This window comes from Rutilus rutilus (assembly GCF_951802725.1).
Source record: "Rutilus rutilus genome assembly, chromosome: 13".
Lineage (NCBI taxonomy): Eukaryota > Metazoa > Chordata > Actinopteri > Cypriniformes > Leuciscidae > Rutilus > Rutilus rutilus.
Window position 1 is genome coordinate 15,844,363 of NC_140218.1, and position 23,179 is coordinate 15,867,541.

The 23,179-nt window shown below is 37.5% G+C and overlaps 2 protein-coding genes across 4 annotated transcripts; one reads left to right on the plus strand and one right to left on the minus strand.

Annotated features, from left to right (window-relative positions):
• Window positions 1-837: 837 nt before the first annotated feature.
• slc39a5 (solute carrier family 39 member 5) lies at window positions 838-9,000 on the minus strand. Of its 2 annotated transcripts, XM_084429217.1 has the most exons (13): window positions 8,873-8,956; window positions 8,544-8,696; window positions 7,946-8,114; window positions 7,357-7,550; window positions 7,121-7,271; window positions 5,511-5,688; window positions 5,245-5,414; window positions 4,157-4,276; window positions 3,964-4,021; window positions 2,859-3,005; window positions 2,559-2,639; window positions 2,276-2,466; window positions 838-1,591 (listed from the first exon to the last, which is right to left on the minus strand). In XM_084429217.1, the coding sequence occupies exons 2-13, from the start codon at window positions 8,561-8,563 to the stop codon at window positions 1,442-1,444; spliced, it is 1,629 nt and encodes a 542-aa protein (XP_084285343.1). In that variant the 5' UTR covers window positions 8,564-8,696; window positions 8,873-8,956; the 3' UTR covers window positions 838-1,441. The 2 variants fall into 2 exon arrangements, with proteins under 2 accessions (XP_084285343.1, XP_084285344.1); XM_084429218.1 differs by lacking the exon at window positions 8,544-8,696 and having other exon boundaries at window positions 8,873-9,000.
• On the plus strand, window positions 8,274-22,816 carry rnf41 (ring finger protein 41). 2 transcript variants are annotated; one of them, XM_084429221.1, is made up of 9 exons: window positions 8,274-8,331; window positions 8,682-8,809; window positions 8,961-9,099; window positions 11,326-11,425; window positions 16,500-16,615; window positions 17,057-17,328; window positions 18,364-18,499; window positions 18,596-18,699; window positions 20,502-22,816. In XM_084429221.1, the coding sequence occupies exons 5-9, from the start codon at window positions 16,526-16,528 to the stop codon at window positions 20,854-20,856; spliced, it is 957 nt and encodes a 318-aa protein (XP_084285347.1). In that variant the 5' UTR covers window positions 8,274-8,331; window positions 8,682-8,809; window positions 8,961-9,099; window positions 11,326-11,425; window positions 16,500-16,525; the 3' UTR covers window positions 20,857-22,816. The 2 variants fall into 2 exon arrangements, with proteins under 2 accessions (XP_084285347.1, XP_084285348.1); XM_084429222.1 differs by lacking the exon at window positions 8,274-8,331 and having other exon boundaries at window positions 8,614-8,809.
• The last annotated feature ends 363 nt before the right edge of the window (window positions 22,817-23,179 follow it).

Consider the following 23,179-nt stretch of genomic DNA (forward strand, 5'->3'; position numbering starts at 1 on the left):
GGGGGTTGGTTGGTTTGAGTTATGCACATTCATTCTGTACTAAAATATGGGGTATGTAGAATTCCCTAGCCTTACGCCCTTCCAAAAACACTACGCCGGTCACTGGCTAATTCGCATTAGCTATCCACCACCCTGCCAACTTTGTACCTCTGTACATATCCATTTTGGACCTTGGGGCACGGGGCGAATTCGGTGGATTCTACCTGAATCTGTCAGGACGGTCACGTGACCCCTTCCTAGACTTGAGGAAGGAGAACCCTCACCCTTTCAACCCCACAAAAAGACCTCAAGCCATTCATTTCCTTATGTGACAATGCAATCCTGAAAGCACTTTGCCTTGTTAATTCATAGTATGAGCTTGTGAATGGTTACTTGTTACTAACAGATGTGAAACTCTGTACATGTATTTAAGTAAGAAAGAACATAATCATTTTTAATTTGAGCTTATTAAAAATGAATTGGTCTCTCTGACTTTAAAGAAAAAAAAAAAAGAAAAAAAATATCCCATATGTTTTTGTTAGTCAGGTTCATGAACTGCTGCAGCCAGTAGGTCTTGTCATTCAGTATCGTGGCTTAGAATTGGTAATGTTGAAATAAAATGCTATTGCTACATACAAGTTGTTGTTGTGTGTCTTCTGTTTCTCTTAACACTACACAATGTTAGCATGTTGTAACAGCATATTTGATTAAATATGACATGTTTGTGATGGGACGTATTTATATCGCATCGTATAGGCCTTTTAACTTTGAATTTTTAAACTGCTTTGGTTCAAATGAAGGTCAATCCCTTTTCCCTTCTCTTTAGCAAATCATATGAATGTCGAGAGCTATATTTTTCATTAAACCATTTTTATTGCAAAAACTGTTTTTAATTTGCGATGATAGCTGGAAATTATTCTAATATAAAAATTATGAAATTATAACCAATTTAAAATTGAAAACGCTAAATTCTTAAACACCCTTTTGCTGGAAACAATGACATGCTTATTGTAAATTTGTAAAGATTGTAGATTATCAGTTTAACAACAACCATGTTCAATACATAAAAAAAAAAAAAAAAATTTTAAGGTTGCATAGGCATAGAAATATTTATATGATAAATGAAAGTAAGACGTATTGATGACTATATTAGCCTCATGGGGCAAGTTGTTACATCAACTGGCCAGAATCTCTTTAATCACGTCATTCAGTAAGACGTATTTCCCACATAAATTTCATAACATTTTAGTGAGCTTCAGTTTAAAATATGTTGACCGATGATGCCTATGAATGAGGAGATCCCTGATTATCCAGTGCACTTTCTTCAGAATATCCACATCTACACAGTAGTTCATAAGGGGATGAGGTATGTACACAATACTGCTGGTTTGGATGGAAATTCTCACACTGGTGTGATGTCCTGAGGATGACGTTTCATATGAATATTCTTTAGTTTATATCCTTAGTCTTCTCCCAGACTAATGGCAATATGATCCTCAAAAAGGGCGATGCAAAGCATGATGGCGCCCCCTATCAGCAGGCCCAGACTCTGCAGGAGGAAGCGCTTCAGAGGGCTCAGAGATCCAGCATCTCCATGGAGCATTTCCGGCATCTAGGGAAACAGCGTTATATAAAGATACTGTATTGATTATGACCGTTATGGAGATGCAGTGGAGTCTTTAACATTAACTACAATGGTCAAGTTGTAAATAAAACAACAGTGTGTTCTATGTCAGCATGATAACACAAAAAGGTTCCAATTTGTTACCATGAAATAACAATGACAAATATTTCTAAAGCATTTATTAATCTTCGATGTTAATTAAAACATTTACAAATACATTAAGCCTATTATAATGAAAAGTTGTATCTGTTAGCCTGCCTATATATTAATATTATATTATTTAATGGATCTGAGCTAACACAAACTAACAATGAACAGTTGTACTTTTATTAGCTAACATTAACAAAGATTAATAAATGTTTTGCTTATTGTTACTTGACATTAGTCGATGCATTAACTAATGGAACCTAATTGTAAATAAAGTGTAACCTTCAGTCTTTCTACGTCAAATTTCATGTTTAATTCGGTGTGTTACTTGCCATTTTTTTTATATATTTAATTGTGAAATTACTAGCAATTTGTGAGTGAAAATTGTTTTAAAGGAAATCCTACAGAATTTGTTTTTTCATTGTAGTTAACAGCAGTGACTTCATGACATAGGCATTCTGAATTATATCAGCTTTTCAAATAAAATCAAAATTAAGAAGTCTTAAATGAACATTTAATGTTTACCATATCAGCAAGAGCAACATAAAGGAAGACCCCAGCGGTGACGGTGAGAATCCAAGGTGAGTGCGTCGCCCACTGGTTTCCCAGCGCCGTCCCTGTAAAAACACCAAGAAAGCCCAGCAGAGCCGAGATTGCGCTGAACACAGCCAGTCTGCGTACAGGCCAGCCTGCAGCCAACAGAACCGCCAAATCACCTGCAGACAAGTGCAAACATATATATATATATGCAATGCTGATGATACATAATGACCATTTATAGGCTACTAGAAACGACTCAATCATGTACCCAGCTCATGCGGAAGCTCATGGCAGAACACAGCGATCGTAGTGCTGAGTCCACCAGTCAGACTCTGAGAAAATGCAACACCTAGAGGACAAAAAGAAAAATTAAGATTAAATGCATTCAAAAATACTTTTATACCTGAATTAAAGGTCAGTGTTTTGTTACAGAGCAAACATTTTACATTGTGCACCAATAATTTTTTGCAAATATCTTCATCTAATGAGAGTGCGATTAATGACACATTCATTTTAATATTATTATTTAGTAGTTAGTACACCTTTAATGAGTGATCGTTTTATCTACCAATGGCTAGTCCATCTGTAAGGTTATGTATTCCATCTCCCATCACCACCATCCATGCCATGCTTCTGATGCCTGTTTTCCCTGGTCCAGGCTGCCAATGAGAATGCCCATGCCCTGAGCTCTCATTCTGATTGGCTAATGAGGTACCTATATAACAGAGTACGGATGCATTTATAAGTTGCGTAATCATTTTTTCTTTTCTGGTTCACTCTTTCTCACGTGTTAAAAGTTACCTTAAAGGGATACTCCACTTTTTTGGGAAATAGGCTCATTTTACAACTCCCCCAGAGTTAAACAGTTGAGTTTTACCATTTTTGAATCCATTCAGCCGATCTCCGGGTCTGGCGGTACCACTTTTAGCATAGCTTAGCATAGATCATTGAATCGGACAAGACCATTAGCATCTCTCTCAAAAAAATGACCAAAGAGTTTAGATATTTTTCCTATTTAAAACTTGACTCTTCTGTAGTTACATCGTGTACTAAGACCGACGGAAAATGTAAAGTTGCGATTTTCTAGGCTGATATGGTTAGGAACTATACTCTCATTCCTGCGTAATAATCAAGAAACTTTGCTGCCGTACCATGAGTCCAGCAGGCGTAATGATATGACGCAGCGCCTGAAAATAGTCCCCACCTCGGTAACTCCCAACGTGACCGGGAATAAGTTTATCTAACCTATTAGACCTATTTTCAGGCGCTGCGTCATATCATTACGCCTGCTTCACCCATGGTACGGCAGCAAAGTTTTTTGATTATTACGCGGGAATGAGAGTATAGTTCCTAGCCATATCAGCCTAGAAAATCGCAACTTTACATTTTCCGTCGGTCTTAGTACACGATGTAACTACAGAAGAGTCAAGTTTTAAATAGGAAAAATATCGAAACTCTTTGGTCATTTTTTTGAGAGAGATGCTAATGGTCTTGTCCGATTCAATGATCTATGCTAAGCTATGCTAAAAGTGGTACCGCCAGACCCAAAGATCGGCTGAATGGATTCGAAAACGGTAAAACTCAACTGTTTAACTCTGGGGGAGTTGTAAAATTAGCCTATTTCCAAAAAAAGTGGAGTTTCCCTTTAAAGTTAAAGTTAAAGGTTTAAATACCTTGCAGGGCGTCAAGCTCCCTTCCAGACTCTACATTGTGCCTCCTTTTCTTTAAAATCTGTTAAAAGAAGGGAACAGTTTGTAATGATAAATGACAACTACTCCACATCTCTTTCCTCAAAACAAAGTGTTTTTAAGTCAGCAGGTCATAATGAAAGTCCAAAAAATATGTTTCCCACTGGATGACGCTCACCTTGAAATGTTGCTTAATTCCCAGAAGACTCTCAAAGACAAATAGAAGGTAAAGTCCTCCCAGGACACTCAGACCCTTGAAAACAGCATCCTGATGTTCAGTGTGTTGACTGAAGATGGCCTGAAATCACAAACACACAACATCTATAGCACTTGAATAAGAAATTTAAATTGATTTTATTAGTTTTTAATATTATTGTTTATATATATATATATATATATAATTTAATATATAATTTATATATAATTTTATAGATCATTTTATTGTATCCCAGCTAACAGGGAACATTCTCAAAACTTCAACTAACGTTCTTGCAAGGTTCTTTCAAAGTTGTGAACAAATGTCTTCCAGTAACGTTAATAGAATGTTCCTTCAAAGTTATCTGGTCTTTAATAATGTTCTGAAAACATTAGCACAAAAACCTTATTTATACATCTGAAATGTTCTGAAATGTTTTAGTTCATCTAACATTTTTTTAAAGGTTACTGCTTGTTTCAGATTGTTCAGAGAACATTCAAAAGTAACACAAAGGAAGATATTTTGAAGATTGTAAGAATGAATGACTTTTTTTTTCCTACTATGGAAGTCAATGGCCATCAACTGTCTGGTTACCGACATTCTTCAAAATATCTTCTTTTGTGTTCAGCAGAAGAAGAAAATTCATACAGGTTTGGAACAACTTGAGGGTGAGTAAATGATGACAGAATTTTCATTTTTGGGTGAACTATCCCTTTAAGCCTAGTCCCAGACTAAAATGCATGTCTTAACTATTTTAACTGAAAGCAATTTGCACTGATCTATTAAAATATGTCAGTGTCATTGTTTTGTCTCCTGATGCACACCAGTAATATTTTTTTCTAAGGCATGTTTATAAAAGCTACTTATCCTAATTGAACTAAAGCCTAATCCTGGCCTAATCTAAGCCCTGTGTGTGAAACCATGTGGGTTTTAAACATTCAGAGAACATTTAAAATAATGCTTTTATTAGAACATTAGCAAAACGCTCTTATAACATATTTTTGTTAGCTGGGATATTTGAAGAATTACAGAATAATTATGTGACTTTTAATTTGCACTGTGTTACTTACATGGGGCAGGAGGTGCAGGAGGGCATCTCCGCAGAGCGTGCCCACTGCCATCCCAGCCATCGGGCAGAGGAATATTTGAAGGATAGAAGGTTGAAGCAGGGGTGCCAGTCCCAGGGCAACCAGAGAGGGCAAACTGATGACAAAGAGTGCCAAGGAGGCCCAACCTAGAGCTGAGGTAAAATTATTGTTTAATCATCACTATCATGAAAACAAACACAAATTTATTCTGATATCACACCTAAGGGAAACAGTTTACACACACACACCTCTGAGGAAACCCTCACTGGTTTTGCTTCCCTGTGACTGGTCCTCTGCGTGTCGCAGACACACTCCGGTGTCAATCTGGTACAGGAGGGCAGGGCACAGGAAGGTGAAGTGGGCAGGAGTGATATGGGACGCTTGGCCCAGCCCAAAGTTCCACAAGAGCTGGGTAACGTTTAGACACTGCAATAAGGTAATAAGAAATGTGAGATAAGATTCAGATTCAACATTATTACATGACTCTCTGGAATACTCGATTGTGATTGGTCAATTTTCCTTACCATTGCAATGGTGTATATTACAGTGCTCTTCAGAGTAAAACTTACATTACTTCCATTTCTCCCACTTTCTCTTGTTTTATACAGCTTCATCTTGGTTTATGAAGTTCAGAACTGACTTCAGTGTTAATATTACTGTAATATTTTTGCAGTGGTCGTCATGTCAGTATAAGGTCGATTGTAAAGAACTATTCTTTTCCTTATGGGACACATTAAGATAATATGCAGGCAAAATAGTCCAAACTCAAATTCATATTTGAAAGATCAGATAATGACTCCTGAGTCCTGACTACCTATCTAGCACTTAAGAAAATAAATATGCTTTGGTAAATGATAAGTATGAAATTATGAGATAAAAAGTCATGTCTGTTATGACATACTAAGTTATGAGATTATAAAGTCAAAATTATCAGATAAAAAGTCAACATTTCCATTTCAATTATCTCATAATTTTGTATTTTCAACTTTTTATGTATATATATGACATTTTAGGTCATAATTTCAACATTTTATATCATAATTTCAACATTTTTTGTGTCATAATTATTACAGTGCTAACTCATAATGGCGACATTTTATCATAAGTTTGACTTTTTATTTTATAATTATGGTTTTCATGTCATAATTTAAACTTTTTGTCAATTATGGCTTTTTATCTCATAATTATTACATTTTAACCCGTAATTTCAGTATTTTGTCATTTCAAATTTTGTCAATTATTTTTTGTCATAATTTTTACTTTTTACTCACAATTATGACCTAATATGTCATAATTTTTACTTTTTTTATCTCGTAATTATGACTTAGTATCTCATAATTTTGACTATTAATGTCATAATTATGATTTACCAAAGCATGATTTTTTTAATGTGGCAGAAATGGGCTTCCATACTGATATGTATTTACATATGCTAGATACTGTGTTTTAACAATATTTTCTGCTGGCATGCTGGTGGTTCAAGAAGGCTTCGAGTTTAACCAGTATGATTTGATCAACCAGCATCACCAGACAATGTAAACATGACCATGATGGTCAACTAACTTTACCAGTTGAGTTTTACTGATATACAGTATGGCTTTTCTGGCCCACCAGCTAGACCAGCATTAAACCAGCACTAACCAGTTAAAACAAATCTTTTCAGCAGGGCACGTGATTATTATCTCTCTCCAAAATAGTCTGTGTACCAAACACAGACCTGGAAAGGCAAATGGATTGAATTTTACTGTCTGCACACCTCAAGATATCAACAGACCTTTGGTCATGTGATAGAGGATTCATTTTGTAGACTTTGTCCATTTGTAACACCCTAACAGGAAGTTCAGGTGAAAATACTCACATTCCCATGAAGGTGTTTCTCTGTAGGATGGTCTGACAGTGGTGACACACTTTCTTCCACTTTGTGTCTTAGGCCAGGGTTTGGAAAATAGTCAGAGTGACCCCATTCTGCAGGAGATCCACTGAGCACTGATTTATTGTGAGGTCTAGGACTGAAAGTTTTAGGATTAGACTTTGGCACCAACCAGAATCTGTGAGTGTAGAGAAGATAATGCAATAAAGCTTTAGCAATCTTACCTTTCTTTGAGTGGAGGTGAGTTTGTGGTCTTTGGATGATGATGGTCATCATGTGAATGCTTCACTCCACCATGTTGGATCTCAAGGACACTGACTTCCCCCAGACCTAAACTGCCTAGCAACTTCTGCAGACCCTCATAGGTTAAAGTCCCATTGTCCCCATACTGAAGGAACAGGCGTTGCAAGTAGTAGCCCTTGAAAGAATATTAAATCTGAATTACTATTTTGTCAACAGCCATCATTTTCAAGGTGTGATGTTACATGTTAATATTTTTAGTGCATTGGGGTCATAAACTTAGTCTGCAACTATATCCCCAATCCATGAATTTCAACACAGGTGCTGAAACTACAACTGTAACCTAGTTAAATTTGAGTGATTGCATCAGAGTCATTGTTGATAAGATTTTTGCGCTCAGTGTTAAAATCACTTGATTTCTTTATGTTTTAAAAAATCCCACAAGGAATGTGATAGATCTACTTTACCAGGTTTGTAGGAACCAGTAAATCACAAAAGCCACTGTGGATTATCAAAGACAAGCATCTGCTACTTAAACTTCAGTTTTTTTTTTATAAAATCCTCTAAACATACCTGCTCTTCAAAAGCGTCCACTAATTGTTCCTGTGTAGATTTGACTTGTGTGCTCTCATTCAACTTTTTGACCTTGTCGACCTGGGCATGTGTTGCCAGTATGAGGAATGGTGGGATCATCACAGAAATCATACAGTTGTAGAGCAGAAGCTTCAAGCTCAGAGTCGTCCTTGGGGAAAATGCAAATAAATATTAATAATTTTATCACGTGGGCCTCAGCAATCAATCTAAGTTTTAATTAAGCATAATTCAATAGGCATTGCTGAATCAATTAGAAGAGTCAAGTGAAGTCACATTCATTTATATAGCGCTTTTTACAATACAGATTGTTTCAAAGCAGCATGCTCGAATTTCCTAAGACACCAAAGCCTGGAAATAAAAATAAGGTATTTCTAGCAATTATGCTATCATTTTTATTTTTAGAAATTTAGGAGAAATGTAAGAAACATTCAGAGCTAGGAGAGAGCAACATTTCAGCAATTTCCCTCTGTGTAAGCCTATTTGTGTTGAATTTCCATTCTTGTTACTATAATAAAACATTTTTTTTGAAGAATAAATACTTTAGAAGATTCTTAAATCAAAAGCTTAAACTCTTTACCAGACTATCTGTCCACCCATGCTTTTCTGCAGTCTCTTAAGCGCGTTACATGATCTCCTGTATCCTCTCCGTATCCCAATGTTTAAGCATGAGGTATGTCGCACTGTTTTTATGAATCTGAGGTTAATGTTTCACCAGCGGCCAGCTTTGAATCTATCGGAGGAGATCACAAGACGCGAAGGCATTGATCAACTTGGTTTACCTCATGACTGTCTGTGATGTAAATTCAACACATTCTCACTCCCATCACGTCGAATGTTATTGAAGTAGGCTACTTTGACCTGTTCAAATAACTTTCATGTCATCTGTATTTTCATTCTTAGATATACCTTATAATGCTTTTAGATTAGTAAGCATGCAGTATGTTTTTGGGTAGATCTGGTATAATTGCTCCTCCACACACACTCTGTCCTGTAGGCGCAGCAGCAGATTCAGACTTCATCCGCTCGGCTCAGGAAGAGAAATCAGCCATCTCTCAGATCACTACAAATATCAGTCTCTGCAACCAGAAATCACATTAAAAGCTTTGGAGGAATACCGCGATCTACGGGAACAGGTATTACAGTCCTGCTGAGAGATTTTTAACGCTTTATTCATGTCGACTTGTAAAATGACCGTATAGTAGCACAAACTAAAGGCAAATGCAGTCACGAAACATGAACACAACAAGACAAGACGTTAATTGACCAGACGGTGTTTAAATGACATTTACATGGGTTTTTGCTGACGGCTAGAAATTGTAATGTGACATTTAATAACGTGTGGTGTAATGTTTTTAGACCAAAGCTGCTCTTTCGGCATGCGTCAGCTAGTTGGATTTCATGCTAGTTAGCCACGCTAGCTCCTTAGCATGAGCGGATGCGTTAAATGTAATTTTACAGTGAATAAAATACATTTTGAGCCATTCGTTCCTTGCTGTGCCAAGAAAAACGTGAACACGACAAATACGTCATATGGTTGTGAGGATTATGTTGGTTGTTTTTGTACATCAGCCTTAGCAAGCCGGCTAATGCTAAGCGCCTCATTTAGTCGCTCAAATACATCAGCAAACGTGTGTTTCAGGTTGGCAGACATGAAGCCTTTTTCATAGCCAGGAGATTTAATAGCTATACATTTGTTTACAGGTGTGCTGTCATGTCTGGTTCATTACTATATGTATGTTAGCAGGAGTGCAGTTAGCCTGTCTGTCTGAATCCAGCATGATATATTAATGTTCAAGACTGTCTGTTATGTTCAGATGCAATTATTTATGATCCATATGCATATCGTTTAAATGGCTACATCGTCCATTTAACATTAACCCCTCACAGAGTACCCTTTTTTCTTGGTCTCTCTCTCTCTCTTTCTCTTTCTCTCTCTCTCTCTCTCTTTCTCTCTCTCCCTCTCTGTGTATGTATATATAATATGTAATAGGCTAATACTTGTTTTGTGAAAAGCGTGCTACAAATAAATGTGAATTGAATGGAATTTAATTGAATGGTCCTTTAGTGATGGCTTTAGTGACCCTCTTGATGGCATCCAAAGGTCTCCCACTTAAATGTAGTGGTTTATCAGATCTGTCATCTGCTAAGTGGTCCAAAATATGAGGCAGTTTACACTTGTTTAATGGAACAAAATGTTTTTGGCACTCGTAAACGCGTGCCAGAGCAGCTCTGTGCTTCCAGATGCACATTTGGTAATCATGCATCCGTGCATGATCGACTAGATCTTTATTGAATGAAAGCGAGGGATGCCATCGCTGAAATGGGGGTTTAGGGGAGAACGTTCTGAACCACCGACGCTCTCCCCCGCCATCTGCTTAGACAAGCTAAAATTAGGTCACCACCAGCCTACTGGGACAAAACACCACCCCTCCCTCAACTGTTATGAATCGAAAGAGATGCTGTGACTACCCTTCTTCGCTTTGGATTGGTTTTAACAAATGAGAAAAATTGATCTGTGTTGTAACCCCTGCACTTTCCTTCTTCTGTTTTATGTCTTATCAGATATAAAGGAAAATTAGTGCTGCTAAAAGTGTTTTTAGCGCTGTTACGTCATCACATGTTTAATCCTTGCAGACCACATCTGCTTTGTTTCAGTAGGCTGTGGAAAAGTGATGGATGTCTAAAAACAAAAGATTTTGTGATTGCATTGTGAAAATTCACCGCTATAATTCGAGGGTGTAATGGATGGTAACCAGGGTGTTGCTGTGTTTTTGCCACTGCCTGGGTGTTCTGGGTGGTTGCTTGCTCCCATTCCAGCCATAAGCCTCTATGATGATTTGGTCCCTATATATGGCTCAATGTAAGACTATGGGATTTCTTCGCATGCCAGGCTAAATTCTGATTGTATGAACCACATTTGAGTCATTGTTTCTTAATCACTCTCAAAGCACTGTTCACTGATGGCCACCCAAATATATATTGCAAAGTGAACACATTTCATCACACATCCAACCCTGTGATAGGGTGTGCACATGTGTCTTGTTGTACCATTACGTCATCAGCCCTTTTAAATGAGCTGACTCTTAATTCGATTGCGATGCATCAAGGCTTTAATGGTTTTGGATTTTCACTCAAGAGACAAAGTGGAAGGAAAAAGCACCTCGATAAGCTTAAATGACGACGTCTATTGGATACAAAACCTCTTGAAATAGGGAATGGACTAATTGATGATGGTAAATATGCCAAACTTGTCTGAAGCTTCCAGGAAGTGTTTCACACAGGCTTTTTGAGTCTTAATAAATAGCAGTGTATTGATTGCATCGTAATGCATGTCTTGTTTTCACTTTCTCTGTCTTCAGGGGGATGGTCGGCCTTGCATCGTAAGGAAAGTCGCCTTGCCCACCTGACACATGAGGACCGCTCATTGTACAGGGATCATGAGGGCTGTGCTTTAGTGAGGTATGAATGGCCTTTTCTTTATAATGGCAGATAAATCTCTTGGACTCCATTAATGCTACTTTGCACTTTCTAATTGCTCAGATCATGAATATTTCATAGAAGTTAATGCATTTTAGTTCATATCTTTTGTTCTCTGTGGTACAACAAGGTCTGATTTCTGTGAGTTCTAGGACAGATAATTCTATATATGGATTTTAATAACTTTCTTTGGAGTTTAGTTTGGCTAATAACCACTCACTTGATCGAAAATGTCGGTCTTACTGACATGTAAAATGACTAACAGTTTGTTTTGTTTTTATTGGTAGTCTAGGAGTGAGTTTATCCAAAATGGTTGATGCCAATAGTAATTTGGCTCTGGAAACACTCAAATATATTCAAAATATGGCACTGCAGTCTCCGTGAATATAAATTATTTGCAGAAATGTGTTGATTGTTTCTAACAGAATTTCAGTTTGTTCTCTAGTATTACAGTGCTATGCATAAGTTTAGACACCCATGCTAAAGTTGACTAAAAAGAGGAATAAAAAATCATCTTTTGGAAATTGAACTTAATGCCTTAATTTAAAAAATTAGGAAAAATCCAACCTTTAAGGTCACCAATTTTCTTTGTGAATGAATAATGTATCGTAAATAAATAAATGTTCTTCCTTAAAATACATGGTGCATAAGTTTGGACACCCCTATGTTAAATTCCCATAGAGGCAGGCAGATTTTTATTTTTAAGTATTTAAAAAAAAAAATTGTTTAGGATACTATGCATCCTGATAAAGTTCCCTTGGCCTTTGGAATTAAAATAGCCCCACATCATCACATAGCCTTCACCATACCTAGAGATTGGCATGGGGTACTTTCCATAAGATCATCTCTCAATGCAAATCAAACTAGCTATTAGGCTAACTGAAATAAAACCATGCCAATCTCTAGGTATGGTGAAGGCTATGTGATGATGTGGGGCTATTTTAATTCCAAAGGCCAAGGGAACTTTATCAGGATGCATAGTATCCTGGATCCATGAAGTAACTGGCCTTTAAAAATAAAAATCTGCCTGCCTCTATGGGAATTTAACATAGGGGTGTCCAAACTTATGCACCCTGTATTTTAAGGAAGAGCATTTATTTATTTACGATGCATTATTCATTCACAAAGAAAATTGGTGTCCTTAAAGGTTGGATTTTTCCTAATTTTTTAAATTCAGGCATTAAGTTCAATTTCCAAAAGATGATTTTTTATTCCTCTTTTTAGTCAACTTTAGTATGGGTGTCTAAACTTATGCATAGCACTGTATTTCAAAAACAGATACTCTGCTTGTGAATAGGGCTGTAATCTCCCAGTCGATTAGTCGATTATTTGGTCGATACGTTCTGGCTCGACCAAAATTCTGATTTTTTTTGCCGCATTCATTTCATCAGGTGGAAAGCACTAGGCTAATTGCTAATGGGGGTGTTTTCAGAGCACCCCTGTTTCACAGGTAACAGTCTGTCTTCAGAACACCCCCCTTGTTTTCACTTCTTTTGGATTAGCCCAACCCACTGGAGAAGAGCGACAGATTGAAGAAAGTAGGCTACTAGAAGGTTTGCTGAATATTATTTATTTAATTGTGAGAGCGTTTAATTCATAGTCAGTCAGTCAGTCAGTCCTCTTCTACCATGTCAACAAAGACATCGTCAGTGTGGCAGCATTTTTTTTAAAGTTAATAGTCTATTCCAGGGGCGTTTCTAGGTTTTAAAAACATCAGGGGCTGAGCCTGAAACATCAGGGGCTGGGGGTGGGTAATAAGATAACATGATTCGATACAGAGAATAATGTATATTTTAGGCCTATATGCAGGGGGCAGACTGGTTAAAAAATTCAGTCCTGGCACTGTTGCCACACCAGCCCATATTACCACACAGACACACACATTAAAATGTGAGGTAGTTAGGGGGGTTGGGGGGCATGCTCCCCCGAGAAAATTTGGATTTCTCGGACCTACATGTGTGCATTTTAAGGTGTTTGAAGGCCAACATTTTTTGATAACAATAGCTTTAAAAGCATGTCAGTGGGCAGTAGCAGAAATGATTTGTCAAGATAACAGATTCTTAAAAATGAGAATGAGGATAAATGTTGAAATGAATGATCCACACTACAAAATGGAAATGCAAAATGTTTCTGCTTATTGTTGACAATACACAATCACATATTCCAAACAGGAATGGCCTTAAATGAGAAATCTTTCAAGGATTATTTTGCATAGATGTAAACTTTTTAGCATTAAAGTTTGGTTTCAGCAACTTGTTTCTTTCTTGAGTTAATCAATGTTTTTGGCACTAATCAGTTAAATTAAATTTCAGTTGTTCACTCATAAAGACAGTCACTTGTCACCACCTACTGGCTTAATGATGCAAATTGCGCAAACACAGACAAGCGGAGTGATACAAACTGTGAAAAGGCTGATGCTGGTGAAATATTCGAACACATTCGAGGACCTTATATATATAGGCTACATATCAGAGTTAAATAGGAATACATTGTAATAATGTTAATCAAGCAGACTAAATCACACGACTGTGCAGCAATATTTAAGCTCATTATACAAATGAAATAATACAGATCTAGACAAATTGGGCTGCTTATAGGTAAAAGAATGTCATGAACGATCATTTAGGCTAGATGTAGGCCTATTTTTCACATTTTTGGTCACAAAATATTTAGTCAGTTTTGATGACTTTGCAATATTGATAAAATATTAGAATATTAATAATGAAAAATGAGTAGGGCTACGCCAAAATGTGTAACATTTATGTAGCCTAGAAAGGAATACAAAAGCCCCGACATAGAGTTTTGACTCAGCTTTAATCTCCCTTTTGGTTATTTCAATACTTAATTGACGACAGAACACGATGTTACATGCTAGTAGTTTATTTTGCGTGAGTTTTACTGACATATAGCCTGACAACATCTGGTCTGACAGAAGACTGTGCGGCGGTGCTGACTGCGTCAATTTTTTAAAAAAATTTTATTGCTGTGAGATTGTTTGCTGTTGCGCGCAAATCCTGGAGATGAACTTGGATAGCTAAATCGCTCACGTGGTGCGTCTCTGTGTGAGAGTAACCATAGTAACTTTGATCTGCTTGAACACATTTTAATCGTCTTTAATACATGATTGATTCCGAAGGATAGATTAAAAGACCCGGTCGATTTTTTTTAAAATAAATACAAAATTATTAAAAAATAATAATAATTATTCATAAATTCAATTTTTTTAGATCCGGGGCTATAAAAAAAACATCCGGGGCTGGAGCCCCAGATGCCCATGTCTAACGACGCGCCTGGTCTATTCGTGTCTCAGCCGCGAAGCTGAGCTCCACAGAGTGGCTGAAATGATAGTCTGTCAGTTATTATACATATGACAAAAACAATTGTCTAAATTATGTTGCATATTCCTCAAAAGTTATTGTGATGATATCACTAGTTGACAACATAATACTATTTTCGGAAATCATAGGCTCTGATATTGCGCAGGTGCACGTGATGCAACGCTGCCAGAGCCGACAGACTCGTGTGTCAGACTCATTTCAGTGCAAAATAATTAGGTCAAAAACGATTTAATATACAGGGATGTGATTTTTCCGGATTAATCCGGAATTCCGGATTTTCCGACCTGAAAATGTGACCTACGTGAATCATGCAGATCTGTAAAAATAAAAGTATATTTTCCTGCTTTTTTGTCCTTAGCCAATCACATGCCTGAATATACTGCAAATAGCCTACTAGTTTTTTGTTTATTTATAATTCATTTAGGCGGACAACAAGGCTACCAAGTACTGCGCACAGTGCGCAGCTAATTAATTTAACGTTTTTTTTCCTAACGTAATTTTTTGCCGATATTTTTTATTTTATTTTATTTTATTTTTATTTTTTGTCGGAAATTTCAGGACTTCAGACGACCAAGATTTTCTTTGGTTGATTACAGCCCTACTTGTGAATATCTACTTCTGTTTTATGTTTAATCTACTTTTGTTCTATATTTTACTTGCTACTAAGTGAAAAGTATCACATGGCAATCAGGGCTATTTAATGTTAAATACACGGCTACATGAAGCAATTAGGTGCCATAAGATTTTGTTGTGGAAAAATAGAAACCAACCAATTGACAAAATGCCCTGACGCTTGTTGCAGCTGGTTAGGGCTAAAACTGAATTTACATGTAAGTGATGGCTTTTTTGTGGTCTTTTTTTATCATGTCACACCTGTTTAGGACATCGTTACATCGAACTGATTAATGATTGCTTTCCATTTAGTTTGTTTCCCAAAATGAAGTCAGAAAGGAGGTGAAATTTCCATCCACACAATATTAATCTTAATGCAATCTCTAGGCCACTCAAAATGTTTTCCCATTATGTTGCTTTACTGAGTTCGCCACCACACTTCACAGTGGACCCATATTCCTTGACAGCACATTAGTAATCTCATACCAGCATACACACAAACACACAGCCCTTGCATTTTTCACTTGAGAGAGCTGTGTAGTCCTAGTGGAAAAAGAAGAAAAAGGTCACCTTTGAACAGGAAATGCGATCATATTACTTCTGTATTGTAGCAGGACATTGAGTGCCTCGGTCTTCAGCTCAAAATGCCATGATCATTAAACCTCTATCGGTTTACTTTTAGTGCTTCTAAGGAGTTTTGTGATAGTTGTTCCGAAACCTAAATTTTTAAACATTGTTATGCTTCTGGCATAAAGACTGTTCCAGAAGTGGTGCCTTGTTTTAGTCAAATTTGAAAGGCTGCATCGCTAGGATTCCTAAGAGAACACATCTTTTGTTATTGTTTTGATCTAAGCCGTTCGCTGTAATCCTGAATAAAAGCTTCAGTTTAGTACATTGGTTTAAATCATTTTTAGGCCTGCTTCCACAGTTCTTCTGCTCCTGTGTTAGATTCGGTTTTCACTGAAAAATGGCCAACAATTGCTGCAAGTTTTCAGTTTCATTTTGTTGTACATCCAGGGCTTCTCATGCTTTTCTGTCTCAGAGGCAGTTGGCAAGCGTACTGGCCGAGCTCTCACCACATGCTCTTCCTGCTGGTTTTATTTCAGATATCAAAGGGTTCCGGTAATGTGCCATGGGGTACGACGTCACCAGGTTCCAAGGAGAGGTGGACGAGGATCTGTTGTGTCCCATCTGCAGCGGGGTGCTAGAGGAGCCGGTGCAGGTCGATATTTATTTTCATTCAACCGCAACATCTCAGAACACCTTGAAATGAGCCTCTGTCACGACATTATGGGTTTGTGGTTATCAGATATCACTGCTCTGAGACCATTGTGTGGATGTGTTTCACAAGGGTCCAAAATTTTCTTTGTAAAACCTGCCAATGGCAAGGGAATTAAGGGAAATTTACAGGATATATTTCTTTCACCAAAGAAATTATTATGTACACACACACACGCACAGTTTTATTAATAAAATTGCTAATAAAAAATACTAAAATGTATTATTTATAGATAACTGGTTTTTCCTTGCATATTAGTAAAAACTTATTTTAACATGAAACAACTAGACAGTAAAAGGTCTGAAAAATGCACATCAGTTAGCCAGAAAAGTGTGCGCATATTGAGTTCAAGTTCATTCCTGATCAGTTTTTCTGTTCTCTCAGGCCCCTCACTGTGAGCATGCCTTCTGTAATGCCTGCATCACACAGTGGTTTGCACAGCAGCAGATCTGCCCCGTGGACCGCACTGTCGTGACCCTTGCCCACCTTCGACCCGTCCCCCGCATCATGCGTAACATGCTTTCCAAGCTGCAGATGTCCTGTGATAACGCCGGCTTCGGCTGCACGGCCACCCTTCGGCTCGACCAGCTGCAGTCACACCTCAAGGACTGCGAGCACAACCCCAAACGACCTGTCACGTGTGAGGAAGGTTGTGGGTACGTACTTGAACAACCATCTTTACTATCTAGTTCTCACTTAGTAATTCATAGCAGTCTTTGGAGGGAGAATGCAGGGCTCCAGACTAACATTTGAGAGCTGTTGCCACTAAGTTCTACAGATGGTGGTGCCATCAGAAAATCTAAGTTTAAAAAAATCTCTATGTTTGTGCCAATCATTTTGTGCCTGACTGCTTCACAAATCATACATTTGGGAGTCTGCTCAAGCTTTCGCATCCATATTTTCACCTTTATTGAAATACAGTACATAACACAAATGCAAAAGCGTGTCATAAAAGCAATATGACAACAAGTTATAACCGTAATTAAACTAAACTATACCTGTTCTATCGTCATTAAGCATATAATCTCTGGCTCTGTAGGCATCTTACAACAGTTCCCACAGAAGCACCTGTACAGCGATTTATAGATTATCATGACGGAATGCTAATCGACGACTTGAAGATGGTTGACTCCACATCAACTACATAAATTCGTCAATTAATCATTCAAAAATGTCCTGTTGCATTATAAATGTTGTTTAAGGCTGAACACCAACGCTGACAGTTTCTGACATTTTCAGAGTGTGAGATTGAACTGTTTTGTGTTTGCCGGTTTGCTGGAGCATACGTTTTTGAAGCTCCGCCCTCCTCTTGAAAGGGGGCCGGGAGCACCAGCTCATTTGCATTTAAAGGGACACATAAAAACGTTGCGTTTTTGCTCACCCGCCAAAAGTGGGGATTTTAACAAGCCATAAAAAATGATCTCTGGGGTATTTTGAGCTAAAACTTGACATACACACTCTGGGGCCGTCAGAGACTTATTTTACATCTTGTTAAAAGTTGCATAATCAGTCCCCTTTAATAGTTTTCAATGTCAACATGCACTACACTGATGCGGTTGACTCTTGCGCAATGGCTAGCTGCTTTTTCAGCTCTTCGTCTTGCAAGAACAAGTGTGAACGCCTCTCAATTGTTCCATTTTGCTCAAATCTGCTTTTTTTTTTTACTCAAATCTGCTTTGTTTACTCTTTAGGCTAGAAATGCCCAAAGATGAGATGCCAAATCACAACTGTATTAAGCATCTACGCAGTGTGGTGCAGCAACAGCAGACCAAGATTGCAGATCTGGAGAAGACTGCCGCTGAGCACAAGCACCAACTTGCAGAACAGGTCAGACCTGTGAATGTCACGGTGGATTAAAAACTTCCCATAACTATGATTCTATGATCTGTATTTTTAATCTGCCCGTGATTTTTTTTTTTTCAGAAACGTGACATCCAGCTCCTCAAAGCTTACATGCGAGCAATACGCAGCGCTAACCCTAACCTACAGAACCTGGAGGAGAGCATAGAGTACAATGAGATCCTGGAGTGAGTGATCTGTTCTTCTTCTGCCTTTGTTTATGCCAATATAAATTCAAACTAGACAGTTTAAACTATTTATGAATAATACATTTTCCTAATTTTAAACTTGCATTAAAAAAAAATTGGGATTGGCATGTTTTTGTTTTGTTTTTAAGTCTTTTGTTCACCAAGGCTGCATTGATTTGATTAGAAATACAGTAAAAAGAGTAATATTGTGAAATATTACAATTATTAGTGTTTTCTATTGTAATATATTACAAAATGTCAATTATTTCTGTGACGCAAAGCTGAATTTTAAGCAGCCATTACTCCAGTCACATGATCCTTTAGAAATCATTTGACACATTTTTTATCATCATCAGTGGTGAAAACCGTTATGCTGCTTATTATTTTAGAAACTGTAATAATTTTTTCACATGTTCTTGATTAGAAAGTTGAAAAGAAATATCTTTATTTAAAATAGAAATCTTTTGTCCTTGCTTAATAAAACTATTAGTTTCTTTCAAAAAAAAACAATCGGGGTGGTGTGGCGCAATGGATAAGACACATGCCTTTGGTGTGAGAGACCCGGGTTCGAATCCACTGTGAGACACCAATGTGTCCCTGAGCAAGACACTTAACCCCTAGTTGCTCCAGAGGCGTGCGACCTCTGACATATATAGCAATTGTAAGTCGCTTTGGATAAAAGCGTCAGCTAAATGAATAAATGTAAATGTAAATCTTACTGACCCCAAACTTTTAAATGGTAGTGTTAAATATTTATGTGTTTGTATCTAATATATTTATCAAAAGAACATGAAAAACTAAAAATCTAAAGGCACAGTATGTAAATTTTGCTGCTAGAGGTTGCTTATTCAAAACAATAACAAGGGTGTAGCTTGATGATACCGTGAATGAGTGTGGAATCATGGGAGTTGTCGTCTTCACCTCCACAGCCGATGGAAAGCAGTCAGACGGGACTCAGGCAGAAATCATATTCATGGATGAGCTAATGTATTAAAGTTTTATTAACGTCACTGTGGTATGAAATAGGGCGGGCCTAGAGCCTGGGACATTTTCGAATTAAAATTGTAGGGTATCGCAGCGCTGTTTTACTCCGTCAAAAACAATCATACTAAAAATACATTTGTGTGTTGAAAGTTATGTTATAACGTTACTCTGTGTGTTCACTTGGTGGCTGGTATGAGACACTTGCTGCCCACTGCAGTAAGCTAGATCGATATTTGAATATCATATTGATAAAAAATGTAATGGTAAATGGCATGCAAATAAAACTCTTTCTGATTATGCCATGTTAGCCACTTGACAAAATAGTGCTGTCTATGAGGCATGGTACAAACATGTGTTCAAACTCATGGTAAATCTAGAAAACAAGAGATTCAAACAATAGGACTAACCCGATAAAGGCATCCAAACAGTTGCTAACCTGTCTAATATAGCACATAATATATTAAAGCATCTTTGGTGTTTCTACGGAATTAAAACCAGAACTCGAGGGTAACAGGCAACGCAATGACACGGTACGTCACACTGGTGATTTCTCTGGATTTAAACCTTATTGGAAACATTTGGGATAATGTTAGTACACAAGTCAAATAAATATATAATATTGTTCTAGTGGATATATTCATCCAAATCTCTTACATATTGTGCCTTTAAATATAAAGCCATAATCATAGTTGTTTGTATTGTGCTACTATGTAAACTACTCATGAATACAAATATATTCCTGTTGAGCAAGTTATTATGCTAATACCATAATTGACAATCAGATGACTGTCAAACTAACTACACTCGTTTGGCCACAGATGGGTGAACTCTCTGCAGCCCGCTCGCGTGACCCGCTGGGGAGGAATGATCTCCACACCCGACGCCGTCCTCCAGGCCGTCATCAAACGGTCTCTCATAGACAGTGGATGTCCTTTGTCGATCGTTAATGACCTCATCGAGAACGCCCACGAGCGCAACTGGCCCCAAGGCTTGGCTACGCTGGAGACACGGCAGATGAACCGCCGATATTACGAAAACTATGTGGCCAAGCGCATTCCGGGCAAGCAGGCCGTGGTGGTGATGGCCTGTGAGAACCAGCACATGGGTGAAGATATGATTCTGGAGCCAGGTTTGGTCATGATCTTCGCTCACGGCGTGGAGGAGATCTTATAGTCTGTACATAGGTGGGTGCAAACGATGAAAAGCAGGAAGGGGTTTACAAAAACTGAATTACCACCCCCACCCCAATCTAAAAGATTCTTAATTCATCCCACTAAAAATATCAAGACCTCTTCGGCAGTCTTTACCTCAAATTTTCTGGAAGGACGAAGGCAGAGAAAGCTCTCCACTCGTTTGACGACCTCCAGCATTCCTATTCTCTTTGCCTTAAAAGGACATTTTTCAAAAAGTGGACCCTAATGACAAATACCAACTTGAAACATTATCAGGGATGATGGTACACATATGTTTTAACATTAGCATTGAAATCGAAAGGATTTGAAGTGATGTCTAATTTTCCCCTTTAACATTTATTTCTCTTGAGAGCAAATACATGTCAATCACAGCTTTCAACAGTGTAAAAGACCTGTTAAGATTCTTGTAAATGCAGATGATTAAGAAATATAGACAAATATGCTATCTGTTCTTGTTCTAATAGAGTAGTTGACATTTTTTGCTGTCTTCATCTCAGTTTGCTATTTACAGTAGTGTGTTTTAGCTACCATGGATCTCAATGTTTGTTTTGTTTTTAAGAGAGCTATGATTAAAGTATGCTAGATAAAGAGCTCTCTTCTCGGTGTTTGCACTCTGTGGCGATTGGAAAAACAAGATGTCATGAATCTCGTTTTGTGAAGATGTTTGTCCTTCTCGAGAGGAAAGAGTGAAGAAGGATTTGTATGATGTAAATCAACAGCCGGTTTGATACCTTTTTATTCCACACTGCTTTTTGGGGTTTTATGTTCAACCAGAAACTCTTCTTCCAGAAACAATATTTTTATGCTTTTTATTATTTTCTACTGGCATCACTGGTTATCTCACTATTAATAATCAGATCCTTTTTCTTTTTCTTTTTTTTCTCTAAGACTGTCTGGTTGACCTCAAAGGTTTCTTCTAGGTGATTTAGCGAAACCATAAATGATGGATGAAATGTATATGAAGTATACAAACATTTTGAAAAATGACCAACCTACAGCTGATGTAAAACCATTATGTCTGCAGATGCTTAACCATATCTGGAGTGTACATCCGAACCGTATTTTTTTTATCCATCATTTGCCACGGCACCTCTTGACGAATTGTAAAGAATAAAGAGATGGGACGGTGGTATATTTGTGTATATTGTGCAATTGGTTTAAGAATTTATTTTGCATATTTTACGTACCTTCATTGTACATAGTTGATTTAATCAGTTTAATTTGTGTTGTCTTTGCAACCAAAGTGTTTTATTGTGTTGAATGCACATCGTGCTTGCTTTTTTTTTGTTGTTGTTATTGCGCGAACACCGAAAATGTAAGTTCAGCGATTCTGAAATGTATCTTTGAAGCTATTGTGTGTCATCTGCTTCAGTGTTACATAGACCTGAATGCTCAGTGCGTTGTTTACAATAGCTTTTTTGCAAATGTAGTTTTAATAAGAGCTGAAAACTAAGGACCCAGAATGTTTTAACTGCAATATTCAGCCGGGTCTACGTGAATTAGAGAGAAATGTATGTGAACTGCCTTATCACACTTCATTCGACACTTTACTGCATGATTGCTGTATAATGTGTCACATGGCTTCTCACAATCGCACCCTGAAGCTGGAGAAATTAAACATGACCCAGTGAATTTCACTACATGGATCTGATCACCTTATGCTAGAAAGTTTCATTCATTAAATAAAGGTTCACTTCTTCTTGTGCTCAGTTTAATGAGGCCGATTCATCAACTCTTATTGGACACGCAAGACTTTCTTGACTCTCAGGATTTATCATCTGACGTCAGGGATGAAACGTTCAAAGAGCTCATGTGTCCCGCTGCAGCATTGTCCGTGGATGTGGCAGTCTTCTGTTTGTTTGTTTTTGTCTTTCATTCTTGCTTTTGTGCTGTGGGTTACTGAAAGAATATGAATAAATATCATTGATTTTGCCATATGACACTCGTGTCTTTGTCATTATTATTATTAACTTGGTAGCAGGAACTTCTGGTTGGTTGTGTTGTAATAAGTGGTTTTAAAAATGGCCAGTGCAATGCTAATCAGCATAGAGACCTTTTTTTCTCTTGTTTTTGCTGTTTTTTCTCTCTTCTACCACACAATGTCACTAAAGTGCAATTTTACTGTTACATTTTTAACGGTCTGAAGGGGTTTTCAAGTATTTATGTTTCCATATGACAACTTTCAGCTAACTTTGCCATTATCACCGTTTAGTGACTACATGGTAACTTTTATCTGCTGATCTCCATCTATTTAATGGCTCGAACCCAAACAGTGCACACTGGAATAATCCTCCTGTTGTTGG